This window comes from Juglans regia, chromosome 7, assembly GCF_001411555.2.
Source record: "Juglans regia cultivar Chandler chromosome 7, Walnut 2.0, whole genome shotgun sequence".
NCBI classification, from domain to species: domain Eukaryota; kingdom Viridiplantae; phylum Streptophyta; class Magnoliopsida; order Fagales; family Juglandaceae; genus Juglans; species Juglans regia.
The window spans coordinates 2379851-2394785 of NC_049907.1; the positions used below are offsets into that span (position 1 = coordinate 2379851).

At 36.2% G+C, this 14935-nt stretch overlaps 2 protein-coding genes across 2 annotated transcripts; both read right to left on the reverse strand.

Annotated features, from left to right (window-relative positions):
• Positions 1-953: 953 nt before the first annotated feature.
• On the reverse strand, positions 954-8074 carry LOC108979793 (mitogen-activated protein kinase kinase kinase 5-like). The gene is made up of 11 exons (XM_018950555.2): positions 7316-8074; positions 5975-6790; positions 5815-5902; positions 4979-5041; positions 4715-4878; positions 4461-4536; positions 3236-3295; positions 3036-3161; positions 1949-2158; positions 1770-1870; positions 954-1615 (listed from the first exon to the last, which is right to left on the reverse strand). The coding sequence occupies exons 1-11, from the start codon at positions 7747-7749 to the stop codon at positions 1420-1422; spliced, it is 2334 nt and encodes a 777-aa protein (XP_018806100.2). The 5' UTR covers positions 7750-8074; the 3' UTR covers positions 954-1419.
• Positions 8075-12030: 3956 nt separating this feature from the next.
• On the reverse strand, positions 12031-14684 carry LOC108979791 (50S ribosomal protein L25-like). Its single transcript, XM_035692136.1, has 3 exons — positions 14193-14684; positions 13972-14101; positions 12031-12677 (listed from the first exon to the last, which is right to left on the reverse strand). The coding sequence occupies exons 1-3, from the start codon at positions 14583-14585 to the stop codon at positions 12451-12453; spliced, it is 750 nt and encodes a 249-aa protein (XP_035548029.1). The 5' UTR covers positions 14586-14684; the 3' UTR covers positions 12031-12450.
• Between the last annotated feature and the right edge of the window lie 251 nt (positions 14685-14935).

Consider the following 14935-nt stretch of genomic DNA (forward strand, 5'->3'; position numbering starts at 1 on the left):
TTATTTAAATTTCAAAATCATATTCGATTCTAAAATATATTAAAAATTGAACCGAATCCAACCAGTTACAACCTTAGTAAATTCAGCCTTCAGGCATTATTAAAAAAGGGCAGGAACGTTTCAAGGAGATGATGGAAAGCTATGGTTTCCAAACAACTCAAGAACACGGGGGTTGCATGGTGTATTTAGTAGGGCGCGCTGGGAAAACGACTAAAGCCAGAGAACTTGTAACAGCCTCCAATGGAGGACGGTGATGTGCAGCGGTCTGGAGGGCAGCAGTGCATTGATTCTGAGAGTTCGTGCGACCGACAGTGTGGGTATGAAGGTCTGGAGATGCGATGGTTTGAAGGGGTAGGCCGGTCTGGTCTGGAGCTCCTCCGCCGGTGTGACTGACGGTCGTATGTTGTGTGGCAATGGGGCGGGTGCAAAGTTCTGGTCCGTCGAAATGGGTCTCTCTTTGCAGGAGGAAAATACATACACGGTGCAGGACTTCTGCTTTTGCTATCCTGTTATGCAGTGCAGGAGTTTTCTATGAGGAGTCCTTATCGGATGCCGTTAAACTCACAAAATTGGAGTTATCGTTCCAAAGAGGAACTGTTTCTTTTATCGTACACGAGAGCAATTATTTTTGGTCCTAACACCTGATATATTCCTTCGTTAAAGATAAGATTTTCTTCCCTGCATTAATATATATTAATTAAGTTATTCTATTTTAAGTGGTATGTAAAATGCACTATCCAAGTCACTTACATAGTAATATTTAATTTATAATATTCAAATTTTAAAATTTATCTTTCAAATGAAATTATAACATATAAACATTTTACTATATATTATCTGCACCAGCTTATAAATAGAATTTTTCATATTGATTTGGGTATTAATTGTTAATTTATAGGTATTGTTGCATGAAATTGTACCTTTCAAATTGGATGGAGCAAAATGGACCACTCAGACATAAAATTCGCATGTATCATATATACTCTTATCTACAGGGACCCAAGAGTTCAATACCAACAACTGAAGGAGCTAATGAATATAAAACAGTGACATCAAATCCCTACTAGAAAGGAAGTATAAATAATTTTCAACTTCTAATATCTGCACATTCATCTTTTGACTCGAATTGTACATGTAGGTAAGAAATGGTTGACTTCTGTGGTTGTAGAAGCTCTAAATCAGAAAGTAGTATACAAAAAGTGCTTCTGAATTTCTCATGCAGGATAAACTTCCAGGAGGAAGAAGCTTTAATAACTTCAAGAGCTGTCAAGTCAAAGAACCTATACTATCTCAACGCTATGGCTGCTGCGAGTCACCTACTAGAGCATCCACAAAGTCTATGATACAATTCTGGAGCCGTGAGTCAGCAGAATTCATGACCAAAAAAATTGCAGCAGCAGTCCTTCCCTTCCAGTGGGTTTATCTGAATTTACTACTTTTTTTGGCGGCACGGTTGTTGAAACTGCTGGGAGCATTTGCAGGACTAGGATGAGACGTGTTGTGACCAATGTGGGGTGGAGATAAACTAGAAAGGGCCTCAAGGGTAGAGCGAGGAGAATACCAGGAGGCCACTGTTAAGTCGGGAGTTTCATGATGAGATTGATGGCCAGTCTCGCTGGAGAAAAAGAACAATGCATGAAGCTGGAGTGGCAGTCACGCAAGAGAACGCATTGCAGTTCATGGTCCTCTTATTTTTTATGTATTGTATAGATATTTGTGGCCTGAATTTGCAAGGAGGGTATTTGAGCAGGTAATGCAGTAACTCTTACCTCTCACAGGCCAACTTTTCTTTTGCAATTTGTGTGCTTGGGAACCTTGGCAACTGATCAGGTTTATTTTCAGATTGCTCTCTTGGACTATGAGCTTTTTCCTGTCATTGTAAGACAACCATTACAAAAAAAAGTTCCAAATATTTAGTGAAAACAAACGGAATGGTATTTCTGTTTACCATCGAGTTCTTCCCATTAAATGACAGGTTGCAAGATGGGATATCCAGCTGCTGCGAGTTCTTCAAGAATCGATGTTCCAGCAACCTGGCAGCGGATGGTCTCTCTGCAGGATTTCTTTGAAAGCACCACCGTAAAAAATCCTTTCCCTCAGATGACAATGTTTCTGGTATGGGAGGGGTATCCCTCAAAACCTTGAACATGGCCGCAGCCTGCATCAAAGATAAATGCAACTTAAAACAGGATTGACGCATTAATACAGTGCATCTTCCCTAAATTAATTACTCGAACTGTATTTAAGAATATATTGGGCTCAAATGACTGAATATTGCCACATCCATGCTATTCTTTTTCCTTTTTTTTTTTTTTTTTGTGGGGGGGGGGGGGGGGGGGGAATGTTTGAACAAGACGCATTAATACAAGCTCCTAGTCCATGACAACAAGCAAACCAGTCCAAGCCCAAGGAAACTAATGACTACGAACATCAGGGAAAGGAGAAGAAGGAAGAAATTGCATATCAATATCATCATTGCAAAAATTGTGCCTCTACTGGAAAAAATTAAAGAGAACAAGAAGTCCACCAAAACCCCTTTTTTCACAAACTATGTTTACAGCTTGTGAGGCAGCTGCCTCTCACAACAGAGGAAAAGATGGCGCATTTATTTTATTTATATCTAAGTGAATCAAATCACAATCCAAAAGGAACATGGGGGGCCAACAATTTTTTCTTACACTAGTCCAATCAGAGAGAAAGCTCAGCTATTCTGCATGAATGACCCGACTTAACAATGCAAATTGGTTGTAGCTTTGTTCAGTTGTCAGCAGTAAGTTCTAATTATAAAAAATAATAAATAAATTTGCCACCAGTAAGTTCTCTGGGATAGCCATAAAATGAAAAACTAATGCAAAAGCAACAATCCAACAATATAAAACCTTAGGAAGCTGAATATGATGATGTCTTATTGCAAGACTTTTTTTGTTGAAAATAAAAATTCAGTCATCTATATGCCAGAGAAACATCAACTTCTACTGTGATAATGCAAGTTGCAATTTCATGATATAGCACATAAAGGAATATTAGGTGCCTACCCCTTCAAACTCACTCCAAGGAGGTTTTCCAGTGAGCATTTCAATAATGGTACAACCCAAACTCCAAATATCAACAGCAAGAGCCAGATCAGAGCTGGAATCTTTCTGCATCACTGCTTGCATGAGCTGCAGAAAGACAATGATATCAGTATGGGAAGAATACAGGCCTGTCACAGATTAACATAGCAACAAGGAAATACCTCTGGGGCCATCCAGTATGGACTCCCCTTTAGAGAAAGATCCGCTGCTTGTCCAGTAAGCTGTGCAGCAATTAAGTCGCAAATTTAATAAGCCCAGGATTAGAGAAAACAACTAGAATCCCACAAAAAGGCATATTATAAAGGTAAGGAAAATAAAAAAGAAATCATGAATGGTTATTTTTATTATAAGTAAATCAGGAATGGTTATTATAATAAACAGATTATGATAGCAACTTGTAGAATTGGGTATCACCACTACGCTCAAGATTATTGTGGCTGGAGTTGTTAGCTATTGGCAATATCAACTATATCCTGCCAAACGATCCACAAGTTTAAAGGCAAGCACCTCGGCATCAACCAAAATGCTTGAAGAATGGAATTAAACCAAAAACAGAGAACAAAGCAAATATTACAAAGTGAAATATTTTGAGAGGAACATTCTTCATACTAGGGATCACATAACCCTCATTCTGCTTTTATATAACATGAGCCTTTCTGTAACACATGCACACGAGAACAACAATCTCCACAAGATTGTAGACTCAATCTTGGATTGCATTTTCGGGCTACAATCCCAAATTTTCTCTTTTCTAAATTCCTTAAACAATTATTAGAAATCTTACATCAAGAGAAAAGAAATAACAAGCATGTGTATTGAAAAAGAACATTTTCTCTACAAAAGGCCAAGGAGTCAGGGAACTATATCTTAGGTTTACATTTTTTTTTTATCAGTATATCTTAGGTTTACATATATATATATATTTTTTTATAAGTAATTCATCTATATATATATATATATATCTTAGGTCGATCTATAAACATTAAGAGAATTTCTTTAGGTGCTGTTTGGATAGTGAATTGAGATGGGATGAGTTGATTTGAGATGAAAGTTGAAAGTTAAATAAAATATTATTTTTTAATATTAATATTGTTTTGGGATTTGAAAATTTTGAGTTGTTTATTATATTTTATGTGAGAATTTAAGAAAGTTTTAATGATGAGATGAGATGAAACACTTCCACTATCCAAACAGGGCCTTGAAGTACCATCTACTACATGTAAAAGGAAGAATGACTATACTGAAAGAGAAACAATTGCACAAAAGAATTGTTTTTTTGATAGGTAATAAAAGTAAGTGTAACAAGGATATCAGATAGAATGTACAAAAGAAATATTAAAACACAACTTGAAACAATAAGAAAAGCAGAAGGAAAAAACCACTCACGTGTTTAGCCATTCCAAAATCAGCAAGCTTGACAACTCCAAATGAATCAACAAGCAAATTAGCCCCTTTGATGTCCCTATAGGCACATAGAAAACAAATACATTTTGCATATTACGAAATTATGGCTGAGACTACTTCCCCCACACTGAATAAAGACGTAGAAGTTTCACGTATTTAAGCATCATATGCTGATTTTGTGACACCAACTATATGCTGAGACTGTCTCAACAAGTTAAATCAAACATGAATAGTACCTGTGAATTGTTTTTGTGCTATGTAAGTAAGCCAGCCCAGTGAGAATATGGCGAGTGAAATTACGAACAACAGATTCTGTCATGGCTCCACAATGTTCACGAACATATTTGTTGATTGAACCAGGATGAACATACTCCAGATATATATAAAACCGGTCTTCGATCTGCGTGTGCATAAAATTAATTCTGTACACTTGATTCAATGATACTACAGTTGACAATATTGACAGTGAATGTCTAACATGCTACTGGGAGAATACTCACTATTTCACTACCATAATACTGCACGATATTCGGATGCTTCAGCTGGCTGAGAACTTTGATTTCCTGAAACCAATAATAATCAATGAATCAAATACAAAGAAAAGTATTGCAACAATCAAGAACATGTAATCAAAACAAAATTTCCAAGTGAAATAAAATACGTAGAATTTCTGTCATAGGGAAGGTACCTAAGGCCAGTATAACAAATAGACACATGCACGCATACACCATTCCCGGTCAAATTGTGCACTTGACGCACAATGAAAATCAATGGGGTCCAAAAATATGTCCAATCAATAATTATCTTAAACATACTTTTTCAACTTCTATGTCAATTGCGACCATGTTCACACATTCCAACTGTTCATTATGTGCATGTCTGCCATGGGTTACCATTGACTTGCTAGCTTTTTATACAAGGGCATGGACGAGCTAAGGTTGCCCTTATAATATATAACATGTGCGCTAAGCCATTTTCTGTATGTTACGTAAATCAAGAGGGCCAAAGATATTTTTTTTTCCCGATAGGTAATCAAGAAGTGAGGGACAAAGATATTCATATGTATGTATGTATGCATTTATGCCTAGATGAATGTATACATAATGAGCCAAAAATATCTTACCCCACATAAGGTACCAAAAAATTCCTAAAAGATAAGAACGAAAGGAAATAAACTTTGCAGTAGTAATTAACCAATAGTGACAGCATAGAATTAACTACTTGTTAACTAATCAATAGAGGCTATGACCTTTTGAATGGTACACTAACATTTTGCTATTAATATGACATGTATCTCTGTAGTGAACTGGTGGTGCAATAAGTTAGGGTGAATAACCTGCTGCAATTGCTTTATACACTCTGCAGATTTCGGGTCATCGGGACATAATTCAACTTCCTTCATTGCACATAAAGCTCCAGTTTCACTGTAAGAGAATTACTATATTTAGACAATGCTGCAGCAATACATATATAGGAAGTACATGGAACATACATACCGATTGGTGGCAACATAGACACTTCCAAATGTACCACGCCCAATAAGCTTTCCCTTTTTCCATTGACTATTCCTTGGCACCGACTCAGATTTACTTATAGGCGGGGGAGATATAGGCTGGGGAGTGGGAGCTGATGATGAAGGGTTGGCTGCACCAGGAGGAAGAGGTAACGGGTGGACATTTACAGGACAATTACTTTCACGGTGTGCTGTTGAATGCAATGGTGATGTAGGTACACTTGGGCTTTTGGTGTTTTGTAGGGGACTTCTCGCCCGAGGACTGTGGTGGGGAGATGTATCACAACTAAATGGAGAGTAATCAAAGAAGGCAGGGGGAGGGAGCCCCTGAGTCATATCTGAGGTCGGCATCTCTGGAGCAGACCAGGCTTGATTTCCCTTAGGAATCCCATAATCAAAGAATGCAGGTGGAGGGAGCCCTGGAGTCATTTCCGAGGTCGGAATCTCCGGAGCAGACCAGGCTTGATTTCCCTTAGGAATCCCATAATCAAAGAATGCAGGGGGAGGGAGCCCTGGAATCATTTCCGAGGTCGGAATCTCTGGAGCAGACCAGGCTTGATTTCCCTTAGGAATCATGTAATAATAATAAGGAAACATGTCAGCTGCACTCCGCCTTTGTGGGCTAAGTGCAGGACTCGAGAAAGGACTAGTTGGAGCACTCCTGATGGGAACATTGACCCTGAAGCCATCTCTTGAGCTTTTAGAGCCATTTAGGTCTTGATGCTCCTTCCTGGATGACCTCTTGTCAGCATGATCCGTACTGCTTTTTCTGTCTCTCCCATCTCGGCTACCAAACACACTGATATAGAACATGTTAGTAGAGGCATAAGGTTAGCACGAATATGGTACTAAACCAAATTTCAGACATTAAACTGTTTCCGAACAGTGCAACTGCTAAGATGCAAAGAGCATACAGCATTAGTTTGACGCTAACTAATCACAAGGGTGATTAAAATCCGCGCTTTCTTTAGTAGAAAAAACACACAATCACTCAACCAAAACGTCATCGATTCAGCTAATCCAACTGGAATACAGATTAATTCCCAATTCACACAACAGCCATGAGAAAGTGGCACTTTCTGCAAACCCAGACGAAACAGGAGCAAAGAATTCGGCCGAGAAGACTTGAAAAGACCAAAAATTAAACACTGCTTGATTATTCTACCAGAAGGAAAGGATTCAAGCCAAACTTGTAAATTAATGTGAATCAAAATAAAAGAATTAGACGGGATAAATAACCTGCCCCAAAACAATAGTAAATTAATAAAATATGATGCCAAGTATGTTATGAATTATTGCGTTCGAATCGAGACGGAAAATTCACCTCTTAATGGAAGAGTTTGAGCTCGCTCCCCCTCTATCACGTTCCTCAACGCCTCGGCTCGGCCCGGTCTTCGACGAAGGGAGCGGGTAGTCCACGTAACTGGGCAGCGGCAGGGGCTGCGGCTTTGCCGAGGACGCGGGCGCGGGCGCGGACGCGGACGCGGAAGAGAACCTTGCAGTCGAATAATCGGTGCTGTTGCTCGGAGATCGTATCAGCTGAGAGAGAGGCTCCGGCGCACTGGGCATGTCGGGATCACCCAAATGACGGAGCTTCCGGTGGCGCGTGAGCTTTCTGATGGGACCAAAACGCCACCCGGAGGTGACGTCACTGCTCTTCCTCGCATTGCGCGATTCACCGACGGGGGATTTGAACGAGGAAGACGAGGATTGAGAACCAGACGAGGAAGAGAACGAAATGTTAGGCAACCAACGCATTGTAACACCCAATCATAACTAACTACACTAACGCATATGAATATTTACAAAATGGAGACGAGAGGAAAACCCTAGGACGAGGAGAAGATCCATGGGAGGAACCGTGGATCTTCTTCTTCGTGGAACATGAATACAGAGGGTGTTGCGCAAAGCTTCGATTGCTTTCGGTTCTCTCTGTCTCTTCTCTTCTCCTCTCTTCTCTCTTCTCTCTCAAACGCGGTTTACAACGTACTTCCACGCCAAACAGGAAGGTGGTCTTCATTTTGAGAGGTCAATATGCTCCTCTCCTTCTAACCAAGTCAAGGCTCTGGAGAGAGAGAGAGAGTCAGTGTGTTTGTTTCTTTCTTTTTTAGTTTAAGAGAAAAAAACTGTTATTTTCTGCTATTTTGGATTGAAGATTGTTTGTGCAGTTTCCATGACAGATGGATCTTCCTCCACCTTACCCTGCCACGTGTCACCTTTGGAGGTTTTAAGTTAATAAAAAAACGTTCAGTTTACATTTTTTACTTTTTTTGTAATTTCATATCTTGGTAATAAATCTAACTTAGATTGTTTTTGTTGTGCAAATTTAAGAACCATGACGTGTGAAACAACAACCTTACTCTTCATTTTTTTTAATTTTTAATTAATATCATACCTTTTAAATAATTAAAAAAAACATATAAATTTGATTATGAATAACAACATGTATAATAAAAAAAACAAGTTTTATAATGCCAGCAAACTTGCAGAAAGTGTTATATTCAAAATTGAAATATTAAAAAAAATTGATATTTACAGTTTTAGTATATAAAAAAATAGACAAATTTAAAAATTCTTTAAAATAATTATTTTTTAAATAATAGACTATATATTTTTTTTTAAATACACAAAATTTATATATCTTAAAACTATATCTAAAAGAAAAAAAAAATGCAAACATAAATGCTGTGATTTGCAACCTTTAGAGCTTAGGTTGCATTGTGGATTTTATTGAGATATATTTTAATATAAATAAATTAAAATATGTATTTAAATATATAAAATAAATTAAGATGTGTTTAATTTTTTATAACAAATTAAAAAAGTGGTCTATTATGAAAAATTGAAAAATTAATTATCCCATCAATAATTGATTCGAAATAGATTGAGTTGATATTAACATCTAAATATAACCTCAAAAAACATGGTAATGATCTAAAGCGAACTGTATAAATTAAATTCTTCAATTCTATTATTATAAGATTATTTGTGAATAACAAAGTTAAAAGTATTTAAAAAATAATAATTATATTTAAACTAAAAATTCAGAGAGATGAGAATAAGATCAAGTCAAACAACTTATTTTCTCACCACATAACCTATCATCAATCGATAGAAAAGGTCAATTTGTTAAGAAGATTACCATTTAACGAGAAAAATATTTGCAAGGGGCTGAGGACTGACCGACCCAAGTTATCTTTTGACTGCATACCCATCCCTATGTTCAACATCAACTTACATGCCCATCGCTATCACTTTTTTTCTTTTCCTTTTTCTTATACTTCAATCATTACAATTTATATATATATATATATATATATATATATATATATATGAGTAATTATACATATATCTGTGAAGTGTATAAACGTCGTATAATCATTTTGAAAAAAATAGAATTTACTATTAAAAAATTAAATTTTTTTATGTGAGTCTATATTTTATTTACTTTTTTTAAAAAGATTACGCAGTGATTGTCAAAATCACAGATGTATATATATTTTCTCTATATATATATAATCTGTTTTTTTTTTTAATTTATCCACTTTGTCGAAATGGTCAACAATATTGTGGGTGAAATCACTTGTCACTATCTGAGTATATTTCATGTATTTTGAAAAATGTCACGAGAAAATGAAGAATTTAAAATCAAAAGTTCCAAAGTTGACTTGGTCTAAAATGAACAAACCCGTGGCCATTTTTTCCTTTTTTTTGACTAAATAAATTTGAGAAGAAAATGTAAAGAGATTAATAACAAGCTGAGCAAACACTTTTTAAGTTTGACAGGAATAACAATAGTAAGGAATTTGTTTATAGTAATTAATAACTAATTATGATATAATCGAAGGGATCGACATAATTAATGATAAATTTCACAAATTTTTGTTTTTTTTTTTTTACTAAATTAAGCGATCTAATTCGGGATGAAAACAAAATTAATACACCATTCATCAATATTTTATTTTCATTTCTTACAGTTTTTACTTCCTTCGAATATCTTTTCATTTTTATTAATTAAAAATAGATTATTAATTAATATATAGTTAATATAATTACAAAATATAAAAAAAAATAAAAAATGATATTATATTATTATTCTGACTAATATAAAATTATGATTACATAAATTTTAGATTTATAAAAAAAAATATATTTTTATTAAATTTAAAAAATGAATTTAATGAAACTATAACATCACAAAGGATGACTTCTCACGTGGAACCAACTCCACATTGTAGCTTTCAAAGTCAGTCCAGACAGACACGCGCCCTGCGGATAATGGTATCACAGTACTTAAAAATTCATCTAAATATTTTTTTTATAATTTAAAGAAATAAATACAAGAAGTAAATATTACTGTATTAAATATTATTTATAGAAAAGACAAATCCTAATATTTAATATAATGAAATTCATGTGTTATATTTATTTTTCTTTAGATTATAAAAAAAAAATATTAAAATCAGGAAATCGTAAGAAATCCCTATCGATATAATTATTTTGATTGGTTGGTAGAAGCAAAAACGAAAGCACCACAGCTGCAGATTACACTTGTTCGTCGTCATGGAGTGTGGTTCGCGTCAGTCGGAGCTTTCTTAAAAGGAAAATGCTACTTTTAACAAATTAGATACCTTATTTTAACACTTTCTTTATTTTAATTTTTATTTTACTTAATAGTTAAAGAAGTAATAATTAGTGTATTGATATTTTTTTTATATTTTTTAAAAATATTTTAAAATGATAAAAAAATATGAATAAAAAAATTAAAAAAATATATAAAAATCAATTTGACCTGGTCAACTGTACTAAATAAAAGAAAAAATATAAAAAATAATATTATTTTGTCCATCATTTTATCCCTTAATTTTGATTATTTTAATTTTTTATATTTACTGATTAAAAAAATAATAATTAGTTTATAAATATTTTATTTTTTAAAATTATTTAAAAATATGAAAATAAAAAATAAAAAAATAAAAAAGATAAATTTTGCTTAGGTGGTACGCTACCGCCCAGCATTATCCATATATAAAAGAGCATCATGGGCCACCCTCTCTCACACGAACTGAAATATATGTAAAGCCTCTAAAAGGCCCTTACAATAACTTTTACACCCTCAATAGGAGAATGACATGTATGCAGCCTAACGTAGTTACAATAGAATCGATTACACACAAAAAATCATCTCCCCACTCAATCGCGCTCTCTCACACTCTCCTCAAGCCGAAACTAATTTTTTCTTCCCTCAGTCGCTCGCTCTCTCTCTCCTCAAGCCATCGTTGAGCTCTCTATCCCCACAATATAAACACTATCACATTCTTGCAAATTATAGGTGCTCATTGAACAACAGAATGATGCATGTTATTTTACAACCTCGTCATCTCTCTACACGAAAAAAAAAAAAGGGTTTGAAACTCAAAGATGAACCTCTGCATAAAATGGGGTTCTATTCCTTCACAAAATCTACTATCAAGAGCGACGATAATTTATGACTCAAGCTATTAATTACACCATCTAGATCTTTATCAACATGTAGCAGTTCTTGCCCTTGATGCCTCCTCCACTTTGCCAATCAAATACCGAGATCCATTAAACATCACTACAACTTCATCAATTGTACATTTTAAGTGATTTTATGTCAACTACTTAAATGAAAGTTATCTAAAATGCGTAACATAATAACAATATGATTATTTGAGATGGTAAAATTTACTATGAAAATTTATCTAATGCATGCTAAATCAATGGAGAAAGAGACAAGTGTACGCCATTGTGCAGTTTTAGGCCACCTGTGAATGAATGAGATTCCATAAATTTGGGAGGAACTGAGATCCCATGAGTATACTCGGAACAGGCTTTTTGGGGGAAAAAAATGATTATTTTTGTAAATTTTGCAACAAGGTGACCAGCTGCTGTTACTGAACCAACACGTCTCCCTCACGATTCATGAAACATGTGGAAAAAATAATCAGGCATGAATTTAACAGGTCTGAACAACGGCGCAAGCGCTGAAGATTATAAGCAAATTTGCCGAATTGTAAGAAAATTGTACAGATTAAAGGTACGTACATCAGTGCATCTTTCTGAAGCAATACATGGGGTGATAACTGTCACATGCGAGCTATCAAACAAATGCTGCCTCAACTAATACAAAAATGTGCTTACCCAGATGAACTTGCACAAGAACTCGTGCAAGCAGCCCGCACAAGGTCCCGGTACATGTTTTTCTCTAATTATGCTCTTAAAATAGATAATAACAATAACAGAAGATAAAAAAACCAACACAGTTAACAAATGCTATCGAACACAAAACATGCAAGTGATTCTACTTAGAAATAGCACAGGTTAAAAAACCCACCTGCTGAGTGCTGACAACAACATACTTATTCTTAAAAAGCGCTTCTAGCTGTAACTCGTAATAATCAGATCTGAGAAGACCCTCAGGTTGTGCATTAGTGCCTATAAACTGGCAGGTTCTGGGGTTTCCAACTTTGGGGCAACTATCTTACATATGGGCATTTTTTCATTCTTACTAAGAAGCTTCAAGGACGGATGCACCTCAACATCACCCATGGATATTCTATCCTCAATGTCTAGATTGCTCACGTCCACCTCGATTTTGGAAGGAATGTGTTCGGCTGGACAGAGATATTTTAGACTAGTTCTTATCCTATTTAGTTGGCCACCTGCTTTGGCATATAAGAAACTGTAATCAGCATAAAAGTAGCAATAGAACAACAATTGAACACTGAAAATTCAAAACGAGTTTGTCAATTGCTTGCAAGAGATAGGAGGAACACCCTAAGCACTTGTCATGAATTATAATCACATTATAAACCAACCTGAATTAAAGTGAATACCTTCATTGAAGCATATCAGCTTGGTTTGTTTACATAAATAATGGCTAGAATTGATTGCAGCTCCACGAACAACGTCAAAGTTAATAAGAATGAGCTAGATCTAAATCCCACCCCCCAGCCCCCAACCAAAAGGAAAAAAAAAAAAACCATTTAATCAAGTGAACAGCATCATCGAGGGCCTAAAGTCAAATCCCCACTCTTGATGCGATTAGCTAAACTTTAACAATTGAGCTAAGCAAATGATCGGCAGTGTGCAATATGAAGAATGACGAAAATTATCAAAAGGAAGCCTCATTTTTCATTCTCAAATTTACCAGGACGTCATCCCTGTGGATGGATTAGATAGAATGATAGGATCACGAAATTAATGACTTCTTTGAGGAAAGCAATGACTGAAAATTCCTTAAATGGATCAAAAGGCTCAAGGGCAAAAATCTTTTTGTCAAGTTCAGATAGATAAAAGATGTCCTATAGGTGCCTCATGCTTGAATGTGGATATTTTGCATTGTACTGTCAGATTGGGGCACACAAGCAATTACAAGCGGTTCCTTACTCAAGTCCGATAGTTCAGCCTGTCGTTTTGCTTTAGGCATACTGTAACTAAGACACTTCTCCACATAGACCCTAAGCTCAGAAAATCAAACGCTACGATCATATTAAGCAATCAGTTCTAATAAATCTTTTATCAAAAACAATGTTTTGAAACCTATAAGAAACATTTTTTGATGATGAGGAATCCTGGACACCGTGCAAGCGCAACATGTCTTTAACCCGGTCAAAGCGCAGACCCGTGTAACGTGTCCTTATCACACAGATCAGGTGTGGCCTCCAGAAATTGTTTGCACCCAAGGGTTTGAACCTTGTACACTGGAGGAAGCACACCACCAGACCAAACCCTCACCACTTGAGCCAACCCCTAGGGGTTAAAACCAATAAAAAAGAGTAATAATCCACAAATCCCACATTCTTTCATTTTCAATCAAAATTAACAAGAGCATAGAGTCCTTTACATACAGCCCTAATGTGCAGCTCTGCCATAATGTACAACGAAAGCTAAAATCCGCAAATATCAACAATTTAAACGAAGCAAAAAAAAAAAAGAACAAATAGCGAAAATTACCTTTCTTAAGACCGGGACAAACATCTTCGCCTTTGAAAACAATGGGCACTTCAACCTTCAACTCCGAGCCTTCCTCCGCCCAAACAAAAACCAGATTCAATATCTTCCCAGTCTCTTCATTCCTGTGAATCTATCATCATAAAAGCAATAAAGAAATAAGAAAATAAAAGATAAAATAACAGAAAATTCTAGTTAAAGGAGGGAAAGCTTGGTTGGCTTGCCTTGATGGGGAGGACGGTTCCGGATTCAAGTAGGTGAGAGGATCCAGACCCAGCGCGGATCTGTAGCGGGAAGGTGGTGCAGTAGAAGAAGGGGAGCTCTACGGAATTGAGGATGGACTGAATCTGCTTTCTTTCGGTAGTGAGCAAAAGCTTCTGGGATAGCGATCGATCTTCAGAGCTGTTTTTCGGCTCATCCTTTCGGAGGAGGAGCTGCTGGGAGAGCACCACAGCCGGGATCCGGCCCTGGGCTCTGTCCCTCGCCGAAACTCTGCTCCCGCTGCACTCGCGTGGGACAGCTTGGATCGTGTGGTACGAAGACGAAGGTTGAGCCGTAGGGCTCCTTGCCACCACGGTCCTCAGGTTGCTGGCTGCGGAGCGCCACCACTTCGCCATTTCCGGTTGCGGAGCGCCGAATGCCCTAGCTCGGACTCTGGCTGATGAGGGGTTTTGCTTTTGCGGCTTCAAGGGTTTAAGCTGTTGGGCTTTGAGAACATCGTATTTGTCGGGCTCAATTAGGCCTGTATATCTCTACACCTCGGCCTAAAATATCAAGCCTAAAATATCAATGAATCTGGCAAATTTAGGCTACGTTTGGTTTTTTAAATTTCGTTGAGTTGGGTTTAATTTTAAATTAAATTTAATATCTAAATATTCAATTATTAAATTATTAAATTCATTCTAATTCAAAATCTTCTTACATGTCGGACTTACAACTTGAACAACTTGAATTCGGCTCGTGTATA